The following is a 26,640-nucleotide window of genomic DNA, read 5'->3' on the forward strand; positions in this document are numbered from 1 at the left end:
TGAACCTTTCTCTTTATTCTGCAGAATAAATAATCTGGAATATTCTCAGTTTTGTTTTCTTGCAGCGGGCAGAATAACCTCACCGATCATTGCAGAAGAATTTCTTCCACACCAACCAGACCGTTACATCATTCGATACTGCGTTCAAGGGAAACTTGGAAAATTGTAACTTGTTTAAGACTTAATGCTGATGTAAAGAGAAGCGACAAATTACATTCCATGGGAACTCAAACCTTTGTAACTGGTGTCGATTATGGAACCCGTGTATTTCTGCCTGCAAATATATTTATCATTGTTATTTTTTTTATTTTACTGTGTCAGGCAGCCTTTGGAGTGGAAAGCATATATAATCTCCCCACACAAAGGTTGTGTGTGTTTTTATTGCAGGAATGAAGTTTATTGAAATAACTTTTTGCACCAATTAGAACATTTTACTCAGACCTTCAGAATTTAAATGTCAGCAGTTTATGTCATATCACGTTTATAAACCAGTGTAAAGTTAGTTCATATTAGCCTAATCTATAACATAATCTAATCTAATTAATAATATAGTATCATATAATTTCAACTAATTAAATCTAATCTAATCTAATCTAATCTAATCTAATCTATAAAATAATATGATATGATATGATATGATGGGATATGATATGATATGATATATAATATTATATAATATGATATGATATGTAATTTATGTTGTATGCCTTTAACCCTTGATGTGCCAGTGATGTGGGCGTGGTCCCATTGGATTCATTGGTTTCTTCGTTGTGATCGCAATGTTTTTTTCACCTCTAATGAATTTGTGAATTTTTTTAAATTAAACCTAAATGTCCACACTGAGGTTCAGGGTTTTGCTCGAAGGCACTTTAGCAGATCAGATGTTCAGATATTGATTTATTGGGAACCAGAAAACACAATACCCAGACTTCAACATGAAGTTTCATGAACAAGACTCTTCACATTTAATTTACCAAACAAAGTGCAAAACACTGGAGTTGGACGGGGGCAGTCTGGGTCCAGGTCCAGGTCCAGGTCCAGATCCAGGTCAGGTCCAAGTCAGGTCCAGATCCAGGTCCAGGTCTTCGTCCCCGCAAGGGGACCCGGACAAATGATGTCCGGTAAAGCAAAGGCATAAGACTAGCGGAGTGTACACAAAAAGACAACCAGAAGTGGAGGACGTCTAGGACGTCTAGGACGTCTAGGACGTCTAGGACGTCTCAAACATCTTCTTTCTGTCAGCCTTGTCCTCAATGTTCTTACGCCAGTCGCCCACGGCCTCTGTAGGCTGAGGGACAGAAAAGAAGATGATCAGAGGACAGGAACCAAGAGACAGCAGGACAGGAAGGACAGGACAGGAAGGTCAGGAAGGACAGGAAGGACAGGACAGGAAGGACAGGAAGGACAGGAAGGACAGGATGGGAGGGACAGGTATGTTAAATGGCATAAACAGTCAGTTGTTGTCAAGCCGTCCTGGAATGACTCTGGAGCAGTTGGACCGGTGTGTCCTTCAAGACACAAGCTGTGGAGACGTTTGTCCTCTCACCTTCTCCCTCAACCCCCCCCCCCCCTTCACATCCTCCATCCTTCAACTCACCTCCTCCTTCACCTCCTTCTTCACCTGCTTGAGGTTGGACCTCAGGTCCATGGTCACCTTGTGCTTGGAACCCAGCAGCGCCTGCAGCATGGAGTCTGCAGACATGCGGACTTTCTTCAGAGCCGGTTTCTTCACTCCAACCAGGTCCACCACCTTGATCTTCAGGTCTTCAATCTGCAACAAGGTTCTGTTAGGACCAGCTTCTCTGTCAGCACCAACCAGAACCCAGTACAGAACCCAGCACAGAACCCAGTACAGAACCCAGTACAGGACCCAGTACAGGACCCAGTTCAGTACCTGGTAAAGAAACTAGTAGAGAACCCAATACAGAACCCAATACAGGACCCAGTTCAGTACCCGGTACAGAAACTAGTAGAGAACCCAGTACTGAACCCAGTACAGAACCCGGTATAGAACCTAGTACAGAACCCAGGCCAAAACCCAGTATAGAACCCAGTACAGAACCCGGTATAGAACCCAGTACAGAACCCAGTATAGAACCCAGTATTACTGCTATGATCCGTCGACACACCAACTCCTTAAACTGCTTCAACTGGTTATACTGAATGAAGGCAGGATGGATGAAGAATGGAGGATGGGGTATTGTGGGTAATGGGGTGGGGTATTGTGGGTAATGGGGTGGGGCATTGCGGGTAATGGGGTGGGGCATTATGGGTAATGGGGTGGGGCATTGTGGGTAATGGGGTGGGGCATTGTGGGTAATGTTTACCTCCTTATCTGCTTTGCCCACTTTGGACTCGGTGTCGTACCTCTCCTCATCGATCTTATCGATGATCGCTGCAAGTTTCTTACATGTTTCCTGTTACACACACGGTAGATACACAACCAGATACACCACATTACTGTATAGATATTATTTAATATACACTATAGTACTTGTATTATTTACTGTATACTGTATATTACTAAGATTATATACTGTATATTACTTATATTATATACTCTATATTCCTTATATTATATACTGCATACGGTATGTTACTTATATTATATACTATATAATACTTATATCACATACTCTATATTCCTTATATTATATACTGCATGCGATATGTTACATATATTATATACTTTATATTACTTATATTACTGTATATTACTTATATTATATACTGTATACGGTATAATACTTATATTATATACTCTATATTACCTATATTAAAACTGTATACTGTATATTGCTTATATTATATACTGCATATGGTATATTACTTATATAATATACTCTACATTACTTATATTATATACTGTATATGGTATATTACTTATATTATATAGTATATAACTTATATACTGTAAACTGTATAATACTTATACTTATATTATATTCTGTATATTATTTACTGTATACTGCATATTACTTATATTTTATACTGTATATCACTTATATTATTTACTTTATACTATATATTACTTATAGTATATACAGTATATTACTTATATACTGTATACTGTATATTACTTCTATTATATATTGAATATTACTTATATTATTTACTGTATACTGTATATTACTTATATTCTTTACTGTGTACTGTATTGTACTCAGTACTCGTACCATCAGGGCGTTCTGGTCACCATTGGTGTCGGGGGCGGGGCAGTGCTCTGCCATGTAGTTCTCCTTGGCAACAGCGATGTCCTTCTTCTCCTGCTCCAACCAGCCCTGAGCGATCTGTAGGATCAGGCTCTGCAACACAGTATATACCACCATATATTACACCATATATACCACCATATATACCACAATATATACCTGGATATGTACCATGATATATACCACAATATATACCCCAATATACTACATATAGCACAATATATACCTGGATATATACCACGATATATACCACCGTATATCCCACAATATAAATCACAATATACTGTATATAGCACAATATATACACATTATATATTGTGCTATATACAGTCTATTGTGGTATATAACCCTATATATATATATATAATGGGTATGGTGGCACAGTGCAATGAACTGTTGCTTCACAGCAGGAAGGTCCTGGGTTCGATTCGGTCCTGGGGCGCTGTTGGCACCGTGCAACGGTGGGTTATCTCCCGATGAGGGTCCTTTCTGTGTGGAGTTTGCATGTTCTCCCTGTGCTCAAATGAGGTTTCCTCCACCTAACGTCAGTAAGGACCCCCAACCAAAAACATGTAGAAAAACTCAGGCAGTGGCTAGTTTGGCAGGAGCTGAACTAGAATGGAGAGGTAAGACGACTCCTTCACTCCATTAGTCTGGGGCTCCACCTTGGGCAATTGATAGTGCCCCTTTAGCCCCCCTCCCTTGGTCACAGGCCAGGAGAGAGGACTGGCGACCCTGGCCTGTACCTGGCCTGTACCTGGCCTGTACCTGGCCTGTACCTGGCCTGTACCCGGCCTGTACCTGGCCTGTACCTGGCCTGTACCTGGCCTGTACCTGGTCTGTACTCGGCCTGTACCCGGCCTGTACCTGGCCTGTACCTGGTCTATACCTGGCCTGTACCTGGCCTCGAATGGACAGCTAGTCCTGAGTTGGTGTCGGCTAATCCCACACCCTCGCATAGCATATATCTATATATACCACACCACAGAATATAATACCAGCATATACAGTATATAATAATAAAGTGCTATGTATGTATACATTATTATTATTATTATTATTATTATTATTATTATTGTGTGTGATTAAGGGTTTACCTTGAGGTGGTGCCTACGGCTTGACGTCATCTTTTTCCTGTTAGGAGGAAGAGTAAGATGGAAGAGGAAGATGAGGAAGAGGAAGAAGAAGAGGAGGAAGATAAAGAAGAGGAAGAAGAGGAAGAGGAAGAAGAGAAAGAAGAAGAAGAAGAAGAAGAAGAAGAAGAAGAAGAAGAAGAAGAAGAAGAAGAAGAAGAAGAAGAAGAAGAAGAAGAGGAAGAGAAAGAAGAGGAAGATGAGGAAGAGGAAGAGGCTTGTTTTTAATAAAATCTTTCCATTTCAAAGTGATCGATGTTGAAACAGAAACTTACTCGGACATCTTGACGCTTCCTGTGGATCCTGATCTGCAGAGACATAAACACACTGTGTTACAGGACTTAGCATCAGGAGGGGGAGGAGGATAAGGAGGGTGAGGAGGGTGAGGAGGGGGAAGAAGCAGCAGCTGTGATGGATTCTCTGCTGTTGAGGTTCCAGGTTCAGCCCGGGAATCGAACCAACGACTCACTTCTCCAGAGTCACTTCAAAGATGAGTTGACAACTGATCCTTTGCCAGTCGTGCACCACAAGCAACTACTAAGCCAATATGGGTGAGTCAGCATACAGTAAGTAGCAGTACACAGTAAGTAGCAGTACACAGTAACACTTCTCATGTGTATATTTATATTTAACAGGTGGGGGGGGGTGATCTGAAGCAGCAGCTGAAGCTTCAGGAGCTTCAGGCTAAAACTGGGACCAGATCAGATGTCACAGCGCTGCCTTAGCACTTCACCCAGACCACAGGCAGCCATCCACCCATCCAGCCATCCACCCATCCACCCATCCACCCATCCAGCCATCCAACCATCCAACCATCCAGCCATCCACCCATCCAGCCATCCACCCATCCAGCCATCCACCCATCCAGCCATCCAACCATCCAACCATCCAGCCATCCCCCCATCCAGCCATCCAGCCATCCAGCCATCCACCCATCCAGCCATCCAGCCATCCCCCCATCCAGCCATCCCCCCATCCAGCCATCCAGCCATCCAGCCATCCACCCATCCAACCATCCCCCCATCCACCCATCCAGCCATCCAGCCATCACCCCATCCACCCATCCAGCCATCCACCCATCACCCCATCCACCCATCCAGCCATCCAGCCATCCACCCATCCAACCATCCACCCATCCACCCATCCACCCATCCAGCCATCCAGCCATCACCCCATCCACCCATCCAGCCATCCAGCCATCCAGCCATCCAGCCATCACCCCATCCACCCATCCAGCCATCCAGCCATCCACCCATACACCCATCCACCCATCCTTCATCCGTCCTTCATCCATTCACTATGAAGCGGAACAGAAACTCCTGGAGCTGAATGTCAGGGTTTGTTTCCCAATGTTTTGTTTTTATGGAACAAAGTGTTAATGAAACCATCATAAACTGATCAATATTAAACTGATCAATATCAAACTGATCAATATTAAACTGATCAATATTAAACTGACCAATATTAAAATGATCAATATTAAAATGATCAATATTAAAATGATCAATATTAAAATGATCAATATTAAAATGATCAATGTGTGCTCTTAGTTCAATGTTGATCATATATGGACTGAAGAACTGATCAAACATTGAAAACTTTATGATTCAGTTTATTGATCATTTGTTGATCTCAGTGAATGAATGACGTTAACACTGTTTCAATTCAAACCTGCAACCTGATCTAATACTCTACTAATACTCTACTCTGCAGTAATACTCTACTAATACTCTACTAATACTCTACTCTACAGTAACACTCTACTAACACTCTATTGATACTCTACTCTGCAGTAGTACTCTACTGATACTTTACTCTGCAGTAATACTCTACTAATACTCTGCAGCAATACTCTACTAATACTCTGCTCTGTAGTAATACTCTACTAATACTCTACTAATACTCTACTCTGCGCTAATACTCCACTAATACTCTACAACGCAGGAATACTCTACTAATACTCTACTCTGCAGTAATATCCCACTAATACTCCACTAATACTCTACTCAGCAGTAATATTCTACTAAAACTCTACTAATACTCTACTAATACTTTACCCTGCCGGAATACTCTACTAACAACTTACTAATACTCTACTAATACTCTACTAATCTATTAATACTCTACTAATACTCTACTAACACTCTGCTAATACTCTACAGTGCAGTAACACCCTACTAATAACCTACTAACACTCTACTAATACACTACTAATACTCTACTAATCTACAAATACTCTACTAATACTCTACTAACACTCTACTAATACTCTACTCTGCAGTAACACCCTACTAACAACCTACTAACACTCTAATAATACTCTACTAATACTCTACTAACACTCTACTAATACTCTACTCTGCCGAACGATCCTGAACTGAAGGTTAAAGTTCAACACTGAACCTTCCTCTCAACACAAACTGTCTTCAAATAAAAAGTCAAAGCTTGTGAAAGAAAAGCAGAAGAAGAAGAAGAAGAAGAAGAAGAAGAAGAAGAAGAAGAAGAAGAAGAAGAAGAAGAAGAAGTAGGAGTAGTAGTAGAGGAAAAGGGGGATTCTCACCTGGATGAGAGGACGAGGAGGAGGAGTGGAAGAGATCAAGGTGCCACAGACGAAGGAAAAGGGAAAAAGGGTTTTATACGCCGAGCGCAGACAGACAGCGCCCGGTAAGGAGACAGGACGAGGGCAGCCAATGGGAGGAGGGGGGGGGCTATGGGAGGAGGGGGGGGTGCAGGCCTCTGGGGGAGTGGGTGGGGGGACGCAAATATATCTTGCCCCCCCGTCAGGCTCCACATGGTTCTCGCTTCCAACTTTGAAACTAAACATCAAAAAAGATGATAATGATAATATACAGTATGTACAGTAGGTACAGTATGTCACATATCATATGATGTATGTCATATGATATGTGACATACTGTATATTATCAGGGTGTAGTGGTTGTGTGCAGTGTGTAGTGAATGTGTGCAGTATGTAGTGGATGTGTGTAGTGTGTAGTGGTTGTGTGCAGTGTGTAGTGGATGTGTGCAGTGTGTAGTGGTTGTGTGCAGTGTGTAGTGGATGTGTGTAGTGTGTAGTGGTTGTGTGCAGTGTGTAGTGGATGTGTGCAGTGTGTAGTGGTTGTGTGCAGTGTGTAGTGGATGTGTGTAGTGTGTAGTGGTTGTGTGCAGTGTGTAGTGGATGTGTGCAGTGTGTAGTGGTTGTGTGCAGTGTGTAGTGGATGTGTGCAGTGTGTAGTGGATGTGTGCAGTGTGTAGTGGTTGTGTGCAGTGTGTAGTGGATGTGTGCAGTGTGTAGTGGATGTGTGTAGTGTGTAGTGGTTGTGTGCAGTGTGTAGTGGATGTGTGTAGTGTGTAGTGGTTGTGTGCAGTGTGTAGTGGATGTGTGCAGTGTGTAGTGGTTGTGTGCAGTGTGTAGTGGATGTGTGCAGTGTGTAGTGGATGTGTACAGTGTGTAGTGGTTGTGTGCAGTGTGTAGTGTGTAGTGGATGTGTGCAGTGTGTAGTGGATGTGTGCAGTGTGTAGTGGTTGTGTGCAGTGTGTAGTGTGTAGTGGATGTGTGCAGTGTGTAGTGGATGTGTGCAGTGTGTAGTGTGTAGTGGATGTGTGCAGTGTGTAGTGGATGTGTGCAGTGTGTAGTGTGTAGTGGATGTGTGCAGTGTGTAGTGGATGTGTGCAGTGTGTAGTGTGTAGTGGATGTGTGCAGTGTGTAGTGGATGTGTGCAGTGTGTAGTGTGTAGTGGATGTGTGCAGTGTGTAGTGGATGTGTGCAGTGTGCAGTGTGTAGTGGATGTGTGCAGTGTGTAGTGGTTGTGTGCAGTGTGTAGTGTGTAGTGGATGTGTGCAGTGTGTAGTGGATGTGTGCAGTGTGTAGTGGTTGTGTGCAGTGTGTAGTGTGTAGTGGATGTGTGCAGTGTGTAGTGGATGTGTGCAGTGTGTAGTGTGTAGTGGATGTGTGCAGTGTGTAGTGTGTAGTGGATGTGTGCAGTGTGTAGTGGATGTGTGCAGTGTGTAGTGTGTAGTGGATGTGTGCAGTGTGTAGTGGTTGTGTGCAGTGTGTAGTGTGTAGTGGATGTGTGCAGTGTGTAGTGTGTAGTGGATGTGTGCAGTGTGTAGTGGATGTGTGCAGTGTGTAGTGTGTAGTGGATGTGTGCAGTGTGTAGTGGATGTGTGCAGTGTGTAGTGTGTAGTGGATGTGTGCCCACTGGTACCCACTCAGGTCCGGTGTAGGACAGTTATTATACATTGAGGCTGCCTTGACCTCCTCCGGCTCCTTCTTCTCGATCTCCAACCCGCCTGGAATGAAGACCTGGAATGAAAACCTGGAATGAAGATCTGAAGGAGCTGGAGGAGCTGTATGTGTCTGTGTTTAATCTGGATTTTATCTGGGTTAAATCTGTATAATATGTGTTTAATCTTGGATCTAAAGCCCTTTCTTGTTGCAGTGGTGATTGACAGGTTAACAGATGAAATCAGGCAGGAGTCTCTGTGGACTATGAAGTTCGCGAATGACATTGTGATCTGTAGCGAGAGTAGGGAGCAGGTGGAGGAGAGCCTGGAGAAGTGGAGGCATGCATTAGAGAGAAGAGGAATGAAAGTCAGCAGGAGTAAGACACAATACATGTGCCTGAATGGTAGGAAAGGTGGAGAAAAGCTGAGAATGCAAGGAGTGGAGGTGGAGAAGGCGGAGGAGTCCAAGAACTTGGGGTCAACCATCCAAAGCAGCGGAGAGTGCGGGAGAGAGGTGAAGAAAAGAGTACAGGCAGGGTGGAGTGGGTGGAGAAGACAGTATAGGCAGGGTGGAGTGGGTGGAGAAGAGACTACAGGCAGAGGGGAGCGGGTGGAGAAGAGTGTCCGGAGTGATGTGTGACAGAAGGGTTCCAGCCAGAGTGAAGGGGAAGGTGTACAGGACGGTAGTGAGAGCAGCCATGTTGTACGGTTTAGAGGCGGTGGCACTGACAAAAAGGCAGGTGGATGAGGTGGAGGTGGCAGAGTTGAGGATGTGGAGGTTTTCATTGGGAGGGACAAGGATGGACAGGATTAAGAATGAGGACGTTAGAGGGACAGCTCAGGTTGGACAGTTTGGTGGAAAAGTGAGAGAGGCCAGACTGAGATGGTTTGGACACATGTGGAGGAGAGATGAGAGTTACATTGGGAGGAGGAGGCTGAGGGTGGAGCTGCCAGGCAAGAGGAAAAGAGGAAGCCAAAGAGAAGCTTGATGGAGGTGCTGAGGGAGGACATGCAGGCGGGTGGTGTCAGGGAGGAAAATTATCCGCTGTGGTGACCCCTAACGGGAGCAGCCCAGAGAAAAAGAAGAAGAATCTGAGTTTAATATTATTTAAATCTGGGATTAATATGTGTTTAATATGTGTTTAATCTGTGTTTAATATGTGTTTAATCTGTGTTTAATATGTGTTTAATATGTGTTTAATCTGTGTTTAATATGTGTTTAATATGTTTTTAATATGGGTTTAATATGTGTTTAATATGTGTTTAATCTGTGTTTAATATGGGTTTAATATTTGTTTAATCTGTGTTTAATGTGTGTTTAACATGTGTTTAATATGTGTTTAATTTGTGTTTAATATGTGTTTAATATGTGTTTATTTGTGTTTAATATGTGTTTAATCTGTGTTTAATATGTGTTGAATATGTGTTTAATCTGTGTTTACTGTGTTTAATATGGGGATGGTTGGATCCCAGGCTCCTCCTGCTAGCATGCTGTAGTGTCCTTGAGCAAGACACTTAACCCCTCATTGCTCCTGATGGCTGCGTCCGTCGCTGTTTGAATAATTGTAAGTCGCTTTGGATAAAAGCGTCTGATCAATGACTAAATGACTAAATGACTAAATGTAAATGTTTAATCTGTGTTTAATCTGTGTTTAATCTGTGTTTAATCTGTTTTTAATATGTTTTTAATCTGTGTTTAATCTGTGTCTAATCTGTGTTTAATATGTGTTTAATCTGCGTTTAATCTGCGTTTAATATGCGTTTAATCTGCATTTAATGTGTTTAATCTGTGTTTAATATGTGTTTAATATGTGTTTAATCTGTGTTTAATCTGTGTTTAATATGTGTTTAATATGTGTTTAATCTGCGTTTAATCTGCGTTTAATATGCGTTTAATCTGCATTTAATGTGTTTAATCTGTGTTTAATATGTGTTTAATATGTGTTTAATCTGTGTTTAATCTGTGTTTAATATGTGTTTAATATGTGTTTAATATGTGTTTAATATGTTTTTAATATGTGTTTAATATGTGTTTAATCTGTGTTTAATATGTGTTTAATATGTGTTTAATATGTGTTTAATCTGTGTTTAATATGTGTTTAATATGTGTTTAATATGTGTTTAATATGTGTTTAATATGTGTTTAATATGTGTTTATTTGTGTTTAATATGTGTTTAATCTGTGTTTAATATGTGTTGAATATGTGTTTAATCTGTGTTTACTGTGTTTAATATGGGGATGGTTCGATCCCAGGCTCCTCCTGCTAGCATGCTGTAGTGTCCTTGAGCAAGACACTTAACCCCTCATTGCTCCTGATGGCTGCGTCCGTCGCTGTTTGAATAATTGTAAGTCGCTTTGGATAAAAGCGTCTGATCAATGACTAAATGACTAAATGACTAAATGTAAATGTTTAATCTGTGTTTAATCTGTGTTTAATCTGTGTTTAATCTGTTTTTAATATGTTTTTAATCTGTGTTTAATCTGTGTCTAATCTGTGTTTAATATGTGTTTAATCTGCGTTTAATCTGCGTTTAATATGCGTTTAATCTGCATTTAATGTGTTTAATCTGTGTTTAATATGTGTTTAATATGTGTTTAATCTGTGTTTAATCTGTGTTTAATATGTGTTTAATATGTGTTTAATCTGCGTTTAATCTGCGTTTAATATGCGTTTAATCTGCATTTAATGTGTTTAATCTGTGTTTAATATGTGTTTAATATGTGTTTAATCTGTGTTTAATCTGTGTTTAATATGTGTTTAATATGTGTTTAATATGTGTTTAATATGTGTTTAATATGTGTTTAATCTGTGTTTAATATGTGTTTAATATGTGTTTAATATGTGTTTAATCTGTGTTTAATATGTGTTTAATATGTGTTTAATATGTGTTTAATATGTGTTTAATATGTGTTTAATATGTTTTTAATATGTGTTTAATATGTGTCTAATATGTGTTTAATATGTGTTTATTTGTGTTTAATATGTGTTTAATATGTGTTTAATATGTGTTTAATGTGTGTTAATATGTGTTTAATATGCGTTTAATATGCGTTTAATCTGTGTTTAATATGTGTTTAATCTGTGTTTAATATGTGTTTAATATGTGTTTCATATGTGTTTAATATGTGTTTAATCTGTGTTTAATCTGTGTTTAATATGTGTTTAATCTGTGTTTAATATGTGTCTAATATGTGTTTAATATGTGTTTATTTGTGTTTAATATGTGTTTAATATGTGTTTAGTCTGTGTTTAATATGTGTTTAATATGCGTTTAATATGTGTTTAATATGTGTTTAATTTGTGTTTAATATGTGTTTAATATGTGTTTAATATGTGTTTAATCTGTGTTTAATATGTGTTTAATCTGTGTTGAATATGTGTTTAATATGTGTTTAATATGTGTTTATTTGTGTTTAATATGTGTCTAATATGTGTTTAATCTGTGTTTAATATGTGTTTATTATGCGTTTAATATGTGTTTGATCTGTGTTTAATATGTGTTTGATCTGTGTTTAATATGTGTCTAATATGTGTTTAATATGTGTTTAGTCTGTGTTTAATATGTGTTTAATATGCGTTTAATATGTGTTTAATATGTGTTTAATTTGTGTTTAATATGTGTTTAATATGTGTTTAATATGTGTTTAATCTGTGTCTAATATGTGTTTAATCTGTGTTGAATATGTCTTTAATATGTGTTTAATATGTGTTTATTTGTGTTTAATATGTGTCTAATATGTGTTTAATATGTGTTTAATATGTGTTTAGTCTGTGTTTAATATGTGTTTAATATGCGTTTAATATGTGTTTAATATGTGTTTAATTTGTGTTTAATATGTGTTTAATATGTGTTTAATATGTGTTTAATCTGTGTTGAATATGTCTTTAATATGTGTTTAATATGTGTTTATTTGTGTTTAATATGTGTCTAATATGTGTTTAATATGTGTTTAATCTGTGTCTAATATGTGTTTAATCTGTGTTGAATATGTCTTTAATATGTGTTTAATATGTGTTTATTTGTGTTTAATATGTGTCTAATATGTGTTTAATATGTGTTTAATATGTGTTTATTATGCGTTTAATATGTGTTTAATATGTGTTTAATATGTGTTTATTTGTGTTTAATATGTGTTTATTATGCGTTTAATATGTGTTTGATCTGTGTTTAATCTGTGTTTAATATGTGTTTAATATGTGTTTGATCTGTGTTTAATATGTGTTTAATATGTGTTTAATATGTGTTTAATCTGTGTTTAATATGTGTTTAATATGTGTTTAATATGTGTTTAATCTGTGTTTAATATGTGTTTAATATGTGTTTAATATGTGTTTAATCTGTGTTTAATATGTGTTTAATATGTGTTTAATCTGTGTTTAATATGTGTTTAATCTGTGTTTAATATGTGTTTAATCTGTGTTTAATATGTGTTTAATATGTGTTTCATATGTGTTTAATATGTGTTTAATCTGTGTTTAATATGTGTCTAATATGTGTTTAATATGTGTTTATTTGTGTTTAATATGTGTTTAATATGTGTTTAATATGTGTTTAGTCTGTGTTTAATATGTGTTTAATATGCGTTTAATATGTGTTTAATATGTGTTTAATTTGTGTTTAATATGTGTTTAATATGTGTTTAATATGTGTTTAATCTGTGTCTAATATGTGTTTAATCTGTGTTTAATATGTGTTTAATATGTGTTTGATCTGTGTTTAATATGTGTTTAATCTGTGTTTAATATGTTTTTAATATGTGTTTAATATGTGGTTAATATGTGTTTAATATGTGTTTATTTGTGTTTAATATGTGTTTAATCTGTGTTTAATATGTGTTTAATCTGTGTTTAATATGTGTTTAATATGTGTTTAATCTGTGTTTAATATGTGTTTAATCTGTGTTTAATATGTGTTTAATCTGTGTTTAATATGTGTTTAATATGTGTTTCATATGTGTTTAATATGTGTTTAATCTGTGTTTAATCTGTGTTTAATATGTGTTTAATCTGTGTTTAATATGTGTCTAATATGTGTTTAATATGTGTTTATTTGTGTTTAATATGTGTTTAATATGTGTTTAATATGTGTTTAGTCTGTGTTTAATATGTGTTTAATATGCGTTTAATATGTGTTTAATATGTGTTTAATTTGTGTTTAATATGTGTTTAATATGTGTTTAATATGTGTTTAATCTGTGTCTAATATGTGTTTAATCTGTGTTGAATATGTGTTTAATATGTGTTTAATATGTGTTTATTTGTGTTTAATATGTGTTTAATATGTGTTTATTTGTGTTTAATATGTGTCTAATATGTGTTTAATATGTGTTTAATATGTGTTTAATCTGTGTCTAATATGTGTTTAATCTGTGTTGAATATGTGTTTAATATGTGTTTAATATGTGTTTATTTGTGTTTAATATGTGTTTAATATGTGTTTATTTGTGTTTAATATGTGTCTAATATGTGTTTAATCTGTGTTTAATATGTGTTTATTATGCGTTTAATATGTGTTTGATCTGTGTTTAATATGTGTTTGATCTGTGTTTAATATGTGTTTAATATGTGTTTAATATGTTTTTAATATGTGTTTAATATGTGGTTAATATGTGTTTAATATGTGTTTATTTGTGTTTAATATGTGTTTAATCTGTGTTTAATATGTGTTTAATCTGTGTTTAATATGTGTTTAATATGTGTTTAATCTGTGTTTAATATGTGTTTAATCTGTGTTTAATATGTGTTTAATATGTGTTTAATCTGTGTTTAATATGTGTTTAATCTGTGTTTAATCTGTGTTTAATATGTGTTTAATATGTGTTTAATATGTGTTTAATATGTGTTTAATCTGTGTTTATTTGTGTTTAATATGTGTTTAATCTGTGTTTAATATGTGTTTAATCTGTGTTTAATATGTGTTTAATATGTGTTTAATATGTGTTTAATATGTGTTTTATATGTGTTTAATCTGTGTTTATTTGTGTTTAATATGTGTTTAATCTGTGTTTAATATGTGTTTAATCTGTGTTTAATATGTGTTTAATATGTGTTTAATATGTGTTTAATATGTGTTTAATATGTGTTTAATCTGTGTTTAATCTGTGTTTAATCTGTGTTTAATATGTGTTTAATATGTGTTTAACTGGCTCATAAATTTTTACCCTGTGTTTAGCAAACAGAATGAGTTTTACCCTCAGATGATGTCATCGGCTGGATGTCATTTTCTTTCTGCTATGATGAAAAATAAACAAAATTAGATGAAATCAATCACGTCAGATGAAATCAGATTAGGTTACATTCAATGGATCAGATGAATAGGATTAGATTGAATCCCGTTTGGGTTGTTCTTGAAGGGTTCATTCATTGCTGTAGCTCGGGAGTAGCAAGTGGTGTGGCTTCCTGCTCAGAGGAGAAACCACTCAATGACATCATCATTTCATGACTTAATGACTCAATGAGATAATTTGTTTCCAGGTTAAAGTGTGAATCCTCACCTCAGGAGGACTGGACGCTGGACGCTGGGACTGCATCCATCACGAAAAACATCAGCCATTCCACTGCTGATGCTAAATCTGGAAGAGGTCAGAGGTCGTCGTCCCGAAGCAGCTTTCTGTTGCTGGTTCCTTGGAGAACGCTCGTTAACACCACGACCCAACAACACCACAAATCCACAGGCTCCTTGACCTTCAGCCTGAGGAACCTTAGAAACTCACAGGCTACTGGACCTTCAGCCTGAGTAACCTTAGAACCTCACAGGCTCCTGGACCTTCAGCCTGAGGAACCTTAGAACCTGACAGGCTCCTGGACCTTCAGCTTGAGGAACCTTAGAACCTCACAGGCTCCTGGACCTTCAGCCTGAGGAACCTTAGAACCTGACAGGCTCCTGGACCTTCAGATTGAGGAACCTTTGAATTTTAAGATGTTAGAAGTAGCTACAGTTCAGTCGTTTGGAGAAAAGCTTCCATTTCTACCTGATCATTCCACAGAAGGATGTTTTTATCACCAGACTCAGTGAAGCTTCAAGAAGGACAACATTGAGAGTTGTGACATGTGAAGAAGGTTGGTTCAAGGTCATGTTGAGGTGGGACATTACTGCATGTCCATGACCAAAGAACTCAGTGTCATATCTAATATTATTACTATGATATCACTGAATGATATTACGTATTTGACTTGATGACTTCAGTCCGTGATGTCACCTCCAACCAGCATCACACATCTCTACAACAGGATGAAAACCTGGATGAGCGCTGTGGAGGTTCTAACCTGCTGTGTGAAGAGGCAGCCAGAGGAGGAGGAAGAAGAGGAGGAAAAGGAGGAGGAGGAAGGAGGAGGAGGAGGAGGAGGAAGGAGGAGGAGGAAGGAGGAGGAGGAGGAGGAGGAAGGAGGAGGAGGAGGAAGAGAAGGAAGAGGAGGAGGGTTTTATAGGACGCCAGGCGTTGACTCAGCTCCGACTCGGCCTCGCACAGACGCTCCAGACAAAGCTCCTCAACCAGGATCATTAATTCATTAAGTGCTGCAGGAGCTTCCTCCACACAGGAGGTTCTCAGGTTCTCCTGAGGAAGAACACAACCCGTGAACACCACAATATCCAAAAGACATTGTTCTAAAATAGTCTCTAGATGATCAATAGCTTTTGGTTAAAGGAGCTTCATCAATCATGACGATCACCTCATTGTTCAGAAATTCATTTACAGTCAAATTGCTCTTTCAGGGACGTCAAAAAGCAGCAGGATGTGTTTTGAGAAATGTCTGCGACGTCAATGTAAAGCCCTAGGAATGTGACTCACCCTGGGTGGAGCAACAGGCGACACCACGTGAGAGAATGACAGAACAGTTGTTGTTGGAATGCCGCCTGTTTCCGGATGTCTACAGCGCCGGAGGACAGGAAGCTGTCTACTGCCACCATGTGGCTCTGAAAACTGCTCAACCCCAAAGGCAGAAAGACCTTCTAACGCTGTGAGAAGAATTCCATGTGACATGTTGCCTCATTGAAAAGATTTAATGGGAAAAAAAACAATTGATTTCAGTTCCATGAAAATGTAATGTGATTCCAGGCAGAAGGTTCAAGGTCCAGAGAAAATTAGAAAAACAACTTTCTAGGATGTCTCGAACATCTTCTTCCTGTCCGCCTTGTCCTCGATGTTCTTACGCCAGTCGCCCACGGCCTCGCCCGCCTGGAACCGTATGGATATCATATCAATATAATCATAAGTATCTCAGTCTGGACACAGATCTTCAGAAGAACCCGGTGCCACTCACCTCCTCCTTCACCTCCTTCTTCACCTGCTTGAGGTTGGACCTCAGGTCCATGGTCACCTTGTGCTTCCCGCCCAGCAGTGCCTGCAGCATGGAGTCTGCAGACATGCGGACTTTCTTCAGAGCCGGTTTCTTCACTCCGGCCAGTTCCACCACCTTCAGCTTCAGGTCCTCAATCTGCAAACAAACAGACTGAGGAATAGAACCCCCAACCCTGGTCCACCTGCTCAGGCGATCAAAAGAAGGTCGTACTTCTTTGTCTGTCTTGGCCACTTTGGCTTCTGTGTCGTAGCGATCATCATCGATCTTGTCCAGGGCCTGGTGAAGCTTCTTGCAGATCTCCTGTGGAAGCAGAAGGTTCATTAACGTTCTCCACCTAGACAAGATGTTTCCACCCTGCTTCATCACAACCGACAGCTGGAGTCATCAGGCCGGTGCTTATGGAGCGGAAGACGTCTCCTAGAGCATCTGTCACCCAGAGCATCCGTCACCTAGCGCAGCCGTCTCCTAAAGCATCTGTCACCTAGAGCATCCGTCTCCTAGAGCATCCGTTTCCTAGAGCATCCGTCTCCTAAAGCATCCGTCTCCTAGAGCATCCGTCTCTTAGAGCATCCGTCACCTAGAGCATCCGTCTCCTGAAGCATCAGTCACCTAGAGCATCCGTCTCCTAGAGCCTCCGTTACCTAGAGCATCCGTCTCCTAATGCATCCGTCACCTAGAGCATCCGTCACCGAGAACATCCGTCTCCTAGAGCATCTGTCACATAGAGCATCCGTCTCCGAGAGCATCCGTCACCTAGAGCATCCGTCAGCTAGAGCATCCGTCTCCTAGAGCATCCGTCACATAGAGCATCCTTCATCTAGAGCATCTGTCTCCTGGAGCATCCGTCTCCTAAAGCATCCGTCTCCTAGAGCATCCGTCACCTAGAGCATCCGTCTCCTAAAGCATCAGTCACCTAGAGCATCCGTCTCCTAGAGCCTCCGTTACCTAGAGCATCCGTCTCCTAAAGCATCCGTCACCTAGAGCATCCGTCACCGAGAACATCCGTCTCCTAGAGCATCTGTCACATAGAGCATCCGTCTCCGAGAGCATCCGTCACCTAGAGCATCCGTCAGCTAGAGCATCCGTCTCCTAGAGCATCCGTCACATAGAGCATCCTTCATCTAGAGCATCTGTCTCCTGGAGCATCCGTCTCCTAGAGCATCCGTCTCCTAAAGGATACTTAATATCTGCAGGACGTACCCTCCTGCTAGAGCTTGGACATGGTTCAATATCAGTTTATCAAATCCATCCTACAGGGGGTGGATGTAGCATGTCCACGTCTCCTTGAGCAAGGCACTGAAGCCCTATCTGCTCAGTAAAATGAACGTCTTGCATGGTGTTTCAAAGTGTTTCATCATGTAACAATGCAAAAGCTTGTCAACTATTAATTATCAATACATGTGTGTTGGGGGTAAATTCTCCTGTCGCCGCCCCTGAGCAAGGCACTGGTTTCCCGGCGCTGCACTGCGGCTGCGCACCGCTCCCAGGTACAGGACGGGTGGGTGCAGAGGACACATCAAGTACAATGAAAATCAAAGCATAATAATAATAAATAAATACAACGATGACAGGTGTTTTATGAAGACTGGGTTTCAATCCCTCGTTTAAGGTGGAGAAGCTAGAAGGATCTATTCATCTTCTATGGATGTGTTGGTGGTGTTCGCACCATGAGCGCGGCCTGGTCGCCGCTGGTGTCGGGGGCGGGGCAGTTCTCCATCATGTAGGCCTCCTTGGCCGCAGCGAGCTCCGTGGCCTCCTGCTCCAACCAGCTGGCAGCGATCTGCAGGATCAGGCTCTGGAAGATGGAGGTGACGTTGTACAAGTTGTTTTAAACGACAGCACAAATATGCATCGTATGAAATTCATCACATCATATTATTGATTGTTTATTGATATCACACAAAAGCACATTTGTTTGGATCAGATTAATTTCAAGGAGTTTGAAATTGTTGAGTTCAGATCAAATGAAAGATGAAATGAAATGAGTTTATAACAGATGTGATATTCAACTGTATCAGTTGAAATCAGAATTGATTTGATTGTAATATGGCAGATTAGATGAGCGCTACAAAACAGAACATTTGGGGAAAGCACAATCAAACGACCAGAGAGCACGAGGAGAACGTGCACTTCCTGTGACGCACCTTGAGGTGGTGCCTGCGGCTGGACGTCATCTTCTTTCCCCTAAAAACCCCGTCAGCAGCATGAAAGCAACACATTGTACATCCATCAGCAACCAATCATATTCATGAATCATATTCATCATTCATGAATCATATTCATCATTCATGAATCATATTCATCATTCATTAATCATTCATATTCATTATTCTTGAATCATATTCATCATTCATGAATCATATTCATGAATCATATTCATCATTCATGAATCATATTCATTAATCATATTCATCATTCATGAATCATATTCATCATTCATGAAACATACACATCCATAAATAATATTCACCATTCATGAATCATATTCATCATTCATTAATCATATTCATTATTAATGAATCATATTCACCATTCATGAATCATATTCATGAATCATATTCATCATTCATGAATCATATTCATCATTCATGAAACATACACATCCATAAATAATATTCACCATTCATGAATCATATTCATCATTCATTAATCATATTCATCATTCATGAATCATATTCATGAATCATATTCATCATTCATGAATCATATTCATCATTCATATTCACCATTCATGAATCAAATTCATCATTCATGAATCATATTCATGAATCATATTCATCATTCATGTATCATATTCATCATCAATATTCAACATTCATGAATCATATTCACCATTCATGAGTCATATATTGATCATTCATGAATCATATTCATGAATCATATTCATCATTCATATTCATCATTCATGTTCATATTTATCATTCATGAATCATATTCATCATTCATATTCATAATTCATGAATCATAACCATCATTCATGAATCATATTCATCATTCATATTTATCATTCATGAATCATATTCATTATTCATGAATCATATTTATCCTTCATGAATCATATTCATCATTCATATTCACCATTCATGAATCATATTCATCATTCATAGTTATCATTCATGAATCATATTCATCATTCATGAATCATATTCATCATTCATATTTATCATTCATGAATCATATTCATTATTCATGTTCATATTTATCATTCATGAATCATATTCATCATTCATATTCATAATTCATGAATCATAACCATCATTCATGAATCATATTCATCATTCATATTTATCATTCATGAATCATATTCATTATTCATGAATCATATTCATCATTCATATTCACCATTCATGAATCATATTCATCCTTCATGAATCATATTCATCGTTCATGAATCTTCATATGTTGATCACACAAGACAAATCCTGAGAACATACACGTCATGCATGTACTTTGTGTATAAAATACTAGTAGAATACTCACTCAGACATCTTGTCTCTTTGTGTCTGTCACGACCTAAAGAACAGAGCAGCAGAGTGAAGCTACACTCTGTCGTATCCATCACTAATCAATAATCAATAACAAATAAAGAAGCAGTAAATCTAACATAGAAATCAGAGTGAGACAGAGTTTCTTACTGCAAGACATGACAACTGTCAATGCTGAACTCAGTCTTGCTGTACTGTACTGCATACTGTATTGCATACTGTACTGCATACTGTATCACTGTTCTGGGTCACTGCATACTGTACTGCATACTGTACTTCACACTGTGCTGCATACTGTATCACTGTTCTGGGTTACTGCATACTGTTCTGCATACTGTACTGCATACCGTATCACTGTACTGTATGTAGGATACTGTACTGCAAACTGTATCACTGTTCTGGGTTACTGCATACTGTACTGCATACAGTATCACTGTACTGTTTGTAGCATACTGTACTGCATACTGTATCACTGTTCTGGGTAACTGCATACTGTACTGCATACAGTATCACTGTACTGTTTGTAGCATACTGTACTGCATACTCTATCACTGTTCTGGGTAACTGCATACTGTACTGCATACTGTACTGCACACTGTACTGCATATTTTTAAAGTAATTTCCCCCTGGGATTATTAAGGTATTTCTGATTCTGATTCTGATACTGTATCACTGTTCTTGGTAACTGCATACTGTACTGCATACTGTACTGCACACTGTATCACTGTACTGTATGTAGCATACTGTACTGCATACTGTATCACTGTTCTGGGTTACTGCATACTGTACTGCATACTGTATCACTGCACTGGGTTACTGCATACAGTACTGCATACTGTATCACTGTACTTCATGTAGCAAACTATACTGCGTACTGTATCACTGTACTGTATGTAGCATACTGTACTAAATACTGTATCACTGTACAGGGTTACTGCATACTGTACTGCATACCGTATCACTGTTCTGGGTTACTGCATACTGGGTTACTGCCAACTGTTCTGCATACTGTATCACTGTTCTAGGTTACCGCATACTGTACTGCATACAGTATCATGGTTCTGGGTGACTGCATACTGTACTGCATACTGTACTGCATACATTATCACTGTTCTGGGTTACTGCATACTGTACTGCATATTGTACTGCATACCGTATCACTGTTCTGGGTTACTGCATAATGTAGTGCATACTGTATCACTATACTGGGTTACTACATACTGTACTGTATTGCTGTTCTGTTCAGTGTTACCGAATTGCTGTGTAGTACACACTTTTTTCACATGCACTTTACTGCACACATCTGAATATACATAACTCTATTCCCTTCTAATGCAGTCACTAACTGCATTAGCTTTTAGGAATCAGTTTCAGTTAGTTGCTTGGTAGGAATTAGGGCAGCTATTATGTTCTGTTTAGTAACTATTGTGCATAATCTCCAGGTGCGTTGTAAAGACATTTCACTGCATATATGTATGAAAGTATGTATATATATGAAAGTATGACTATGTATGAAAGTATGAATATGTATGAAAGTATGTATATGTATGAAAGTATGAATATGTATGAAATTATGTATATGTATGAAAGTATGAATGTGTATGAAAGTATGACTATGTATGAAAGAATGACTATGTATGAAAGTATGAATGTGTATAAAAGTATGAATATGTATGAAAGTATGTATATGTATGAAAGTATGTATATGTATGAAAGTATGAATATGTATGAAAGTATGCACATGTATGTGACAAATAAACCTCTGGAATCTTGAGACTAAAAACAGGAAGTTGTGCCACTTCCCGCTGTAGCAACACTCTGGATGAACTGAAGCGATGACAAAAAGTACTTTTACATAAAGAAAAGATACAACTTGATGAAAGCTTTCATGCTTTGAGCATTGACTGGGTGGACTGTGGAGAAGCTGCAGTAGGTTGTTATCAATACTTAGTTACCATGGAAATAACAGGTTGTTATCAATACTTAGTTACCACAGAAACAACAGGTTGTTATCAATACTTAGTTACCACGGAAACAACAGGTTGTTATCAACACTTAGTTACCACGGAAACAACAGGTTGTTATTAACACTTAGTTACCACGGAAACAACAGGTTGTTATCAACACTTAGTTACCACGGACACAACAGGTTGTTATCAACACTTAGTTACCACGGAAACAACAGGTTGTTAGCCATACTTAGTTACCACGGAAACAACAGGTTGTTGTCAATACTTAGTTACCACGGAAACAACAGGTTGTTGTCAATACTTAGTTACCACGTCTGATCAGGTGGGAAATGAGAAAGATGATCATTTAACAGCTATTGAAGATCAGTTGTTGCTGCCAGTCCAGTCCAGTCCAGTCCTGGACCTGGAGCAGCTGGACCCAGGCTACTTTTAGCCGGGGTCAGAGGTTAACAACAACATTTTTGGCATCGCAACATGTAGACAGTGATGAAGAGGCTATGCATCCAAAAAGACCTTCTGATCTGCTGAGCTACTCTGAACTACTCTGAGCTACCCTGTGGTACTCTGTGGTACTCTGAACTACTCTGAGCTACCCAGAGCTACTCTGTGGTACTCTGTGGTACTCTGTGGTACTCTGAGCTACTTTGAGATACTCTGAGCTACTCTGATCTACACTGAGCTACTCTGTGGTACTCTGTGGTACTCTGTAGTACTCTGTAGTACTCTGAGATACTCTGAGATACTCTAAAGGTACACTGTGGTACTCTGAGGTACTCTGAGCTACTCTGTGGTTCTCTGTGCTACTCTGTGCTACTTTGAGCTACTCTGAGCTACTCTGAGCTACTCTGTAGCACTCTGTAGCACTCTGTAGTACTCTGAACATACTGTGCGAGGTGTTGACCTTCTGGTTCTTCTGCTTGTTTTGTACAACACCACAGTGATGCTCCTTCAGGTTCCTCCTGTTGTTCAACTCAATGTTGCTTTAAGGCAGAACGAAAAGAAGGTCTCTGTTCAGAGCAGAGTGAGCAGGAGCAGAGAAGGGGAAGAGGAAGAAGAAGAAGAAGAAGAAGAAGAAGAAGAAGAAGAAGAAGAAGAAGAGTTCTCACCTACAGACGAGGAGCGGAGCTGGATCTGAACACAACCCGGCTCAGTTGAATGGGTTTATACGGACTTGAGGGCTTCCACGCCCGCTCTTTAAGGCAACGTGCCGACCCTCAAACCAATCGGCCGCAGGGATCCGGAAATACTTCATCGTTTGACCACAGCCTCGTAAATCCTGAGTCGGACGGGTGGAGATGGTGGGTGGAGGAAGCAGGACTCAGCATGTTTAGACACAGTGGGAACCCTCACTGCTGCCTTGATCCTGGGCTCAGGGCAGAGAGAGAGATCTACTGACATACTGACATATATTCAGGATCAATAAAATAGTGGATTATTTCAAATTGATATTTTCCGGTTGGATCCAAAACTCATAAAGGATCAAAATTATTTTGAATTATGAAAAGTGTTGTTGCTCACCGGGTCCAGAATCCAACAGGTTCCTCTCATGGCAAGACCCAAACCCTAACTAACTCATACTAATCCTAACTAACCGTAACCCTAACCCTAACTAACCCAAACGTATCCTTATAAACCCATACTAACCGTTACCAACCGTGACTAACCGTTACTTATCCTTACTAACCCTAACTAACCTCAGGAGCATTCTCCAGGAAGGTTCTGACTGTTTGGCATCAATACTACCTGCAGCTAAGAAGGGAGCTCTAGCGCCCTCCAGTGGTAACTGAGGTGGAGTCCTCAGAAGGTCTGGAGCCGGAGCTCAGAGATCAGAAACATGCTTCTGTTTCATTCCTCACTTCAGATTCCAGGTCAATCTGACTGCTTCTTAATGACAGTTCTTTATATTCTTTATGGGACAAAACCTTCTGAGGTTCTCAAGGGGACAAAAGGTTCTGAAGTCCTCATTGGGACAAAAGGTTCTAAGGTCCTCACAGGGACAAAACCTTCTGAGGTCCTCAGAGGGACAAAACCTTCTAAAGGTCCTCACAGGGACAAAAGGTTCTGAGGTCCTCACAGGGACAATACCTTCTGAAGTCGTGATGGGAACAAAATATTCTGAGGTCCTCATGGGAACAAAACCTTCTGAGGTCCTCATGGGGAAAAAATATTCTGAGGCCCTCAGGGGGACAAAATGTTCTGAGGTCCTCACAGGAATAAGACATCCTGAGGTCTTCATGGGGACGAAGCGTTCTGAGGTCCTCATAAGGAAAAAAGGTTCTGAGGTCCTCACGCGGAAAAAAGGTTCTGAAGTACTCACAAGGACAAAATATTCAGAGGTCCTAATGGGGACAAAAGGTTTTGAGGTCCTCACAGGGACAAAACGTTCTGAGGTCCTCACAGGGACAAAACTTTCTGAGGTACTCACAGTGACAAAAGGTTCTGAGGTCCTCACGGGAACAAAACATCCTGAGGTCCTCATGGGGACAAAGCGTGCTGAGGTCCTCATGGGGACAAAAAGTAATGAGGTCGTCACTGGGACAAAAACTTCTGAGGTCCTCACAGGGACAAAACATTCTGAGGCCCTCACTGGTACAAAACTTTCTGAGGTCCTCACAGGGACAAAACATTCTGAAATCCTCATGGTGAAAAAACGTTCTGAGGTCCTCATGGGGACAAAATGTTCTGAGGTCCTCATGGGGAAAAATGTTCTGAGGTCCTCATGGGTACAAAATGTTCTGAGGTCCTCATGAGGACAAAACATTCAGAGGTCCTAATAAGGACAAAACCTTCTGAGGTCCTCACTGGGACAAAACCTTCTGAGGTCCTCACGGGGACAAAACCTTCTGAGGTACTCACAGTGATAAAACCTTCTGAGGTCCTCACAGGGATAAAATGTTCTGAGGTCTTCACCGGAACAAAACATCCTGAGGTCCTCATGGGGACAAAACATTCTGAGGTCCTCACGGGGACACCTTCTGAGGTCCTCACTGGCCAAAAAATGCTGCAGTCCTCACGGGGAAAAAGGTTCTCAGGTCCTTATGGGAACAAAACATTCTGAGGTCCCCATGGGGACAAAACATCTGAAGGTTTACCTTCAAACATAACTAAATGTGAAGCTCAAAACTCAAATGAAAGTGAAATGATCTTGGATGAACCTTGACGTCCTCGGTCCCAGTTCAACTCCTTGTTGTGGTTGGTGTGTGAACCTTGTGAGGACCTCCTGTTTTCCGAAGGTCCTCACATGATTGACATGGACCGTATTGATTTTTTTACAAAGTGCACGCCCTGGACTGAAATAAAACCGTGAACTTGACGGAGCTGTTCGCAATTGTGAAATGTGAAGAATCCAGAGATGACGAGGGTTTGAAACCCATGCTGTGACTCAAATATCAAACTGAAGACAAAAGGAAAGTGAAAGATTTAATAAAACAAAAGACATTTCAATCCTGTGAAAAATGTAAAATGTTTTGGGTGAAGGAGTCTAGGACATCTTTTCCTTCTGTCCGCCTTGTGGGTGGAGGAGTCTAGGACGTCTCGAACATCTTCTTCCTGTCAGCCTTGTCTTCAATGTTCTTACGCCAGTCGCCCACAGCCTCAGCCGGCTGCAGGACACAAACACAGGGAGCGTCACAACAGAAGAACGTGGCTTTACCTCCTCCACCCATTTACTCACCCCCTCCTGCAGCCCCAATTCACCTCCCCACCCATCTACTCACCTCCTCCTCCACCCCAATTCACCTCCTCCGTCCATCTACTCACCTCCTCCTATATCCCCCCATTCATCTCCTGCACCCTTCTACCCACTTCCTCCTCCACCCCCCTATTCACCTTCTCCACCCTTGTACTCACCTCCTCCTCCACCCCCATTCACCCCCTCCACTGATCCACTTACCTCCTCCTTCACCCCCCCATTCACCTCCTCCACCCTTCTACTCACCTCCTCCTTTATCCCCCCAAACACCTCCTCCACCCATCTACTCACCCCCCCAAACACCTCCTCCACCCATCTACTCTCCCCCCCAAACACCTCCTCCACCCTTCTACTCACCTCCTCCTTCATCCCCCATTCACCTCATCCACCCATCTACTCACCTCCCCCTTCAACCCCCATTCACCTCCTCCACCCATCTACTCACCTCCTCCTTCATCCCCCATTCACCTCATCCACCCATCTACTCACCTCCCCTTTCAACCCCCATTCACCTCCTCACCCATCTACTCACCTCCTTCTCCCCCCCAAACACCTCCTCCACCCTTCTACTCACCTCCTCCTTCATCCTCCATTCACCTCATCCACCCATCTACTAACC

At 39.9% G+C, this 26,640-nt stretch overlaps 3 protein-coding genes across 5 annotated transcripts in view; all 3 read right to left on the reverse strand.

Annotated features, from left to right (window-relative positions):
- Nucleotides 1–884: 884 nt before the first annotated feature.
- Nucleotides 885–6,995, reverse strand: LOC307231377 (troponin I, fast skeletal muscle-like). Its single transcript, XM_080002057.1, has 7 exons — nucleotides 6,906–6,995; nucleotides 4,621–4,653; nucleotides 4,310–4,346; nucleotides 3,177–3,305; nucleotides 2,328–2,417; nucleotides 1,598–1,771; nucleotides 885–1,288 (listed from the first exon to the last, which is right to left on the reverse strand). Exons 2-7 carry the CDS (start codon nucleotides 4,626–4,628, stop codon nucleotides 1,211–1,213), a joined length of 516 nt encoding a protein of 171 aa, XP_079858183.1. The 5' UTR covers nucleotides 4,629–4,653; nucleotides 6,906–6,995; the 3' UTR covers nucleotides 885–1,210.
- Nucleotides 6,996–16,563: 9,568 nt separating this feature from the next.
- Nucleotides 16,564–23,914, reverse strand: LOC307231376 (troponin I, fast skeletal muscle-like). 3 transcript variants are annotated; one of them, XM_080002055.1, is made up of 8 exons: nucleotides 23,437–23,914; nucleotides 23,216–23,310; nucleotides 20,356–20,388; nucleotides 19,020–19,059; nucleotides 18,542–18,670; nucleotides 17,086–17,175; nucleotides 16,837–17,010; nucleotides 16,564–16,751 (listed from the first exon to the last, which is right to left on the reverse strand). In XM_080002055.1, exons 3-8 carry the CDS (start codon nucleotides 20,361–20,363, stop codon nucleotides 16,674–16,676), a joined length of 519 nt encoding a protein of 172 aa, XP_079858181.1. In that variant the 5' UTR covers nucleotides 20,364–20,388; nucleotides 23,216–23,310; nucleotides 23,437–23,914; the 3' UTR covers nucleotides 16,564–16,673. The 3 variants fall into 3 exon arrangements, with proteins under 3 accessions (XP_079858181.1, XP_079858180.1, XP_079858182.1); XM_080002054.1 differs by lacking the exon at nucleotides 23,216–23,310 and having other exon boundaries at nucleotides 23,437–23,912; XM_080002056.1 differs by lacking the exon at nucleotides 23,437–23,914 and having other exon boundaries at nucleotides 23,232–23,310.
- A 1,823-nt stretch (nucleotides 23,915–25,737) lies between these two features.
- LOC307231378 (troponin I, fast skeletal muscle-like) overlaps nucleotides 25,738–26,640 on the reverse strand; it is a 5,019-nt gene continuing 4,116 nt past the window's right edge. Inside the window, exon 7 of the mRNA XM_080002058.1 lies at nucleotides 25,738–25,932. Within this exon, the coding sequence (XP_079858184.1) occupies nucleotides 25,855–25,932 (78 nt within the window). The 3' untranslated portion in view covers nucleotides 25,738–25,854. The remainder of the gene's footprint in view (nucleotides 25,933–26,640) is intronic.

This window comes from Zeus faber (assembly GCF_960531495.2).
Source record: "Zeus faber genome assembly, chromosome: 6".
NCBI lineage: Eukaryota > Metazoa > Chordata > Actinopteri > Zeiformes > Zeidae > Zeus > Zeus faber.

Excerpts from the sequence above, each read along its gene's own strand:
- LOC307231377 (XM_080002057.1), bottom strand. Across the intron at positions 3,306-4,309 it reads GCCGTAGGCACCACCTCAAG|AGCCTGATCCTACAGATCGC; the intron begins GTAAACCCTTAA and ends ACTGTGTTGCAG. Across the intron at positions 1,772-2,327 it reads TGGGCAAAGCAGATAAGGAG|ATTGAAGACCTGAAGATCAA; the intron begins GTAAACATTACC and ends ACCTTGTTGCAG.
- LOC307231376 (XM_080002055.1), bottom strand. Across the intron at positions 17,176-18,541 it reads GCGACCAGGCCGCGCTCATG|GAGATCTGCAAGAAGCTTCA; the intron begins GTGCGAACACCA and ends CTGCTTCCACAG. Across the intron at positions 16,752-16,836 it reads AGAAGGAGGTGAAGGAGGAG|GCGGGCGAGGCCGTGGGCGA; the intron begins GTGAGTGGCACC and ends ATACGGTTCCAG.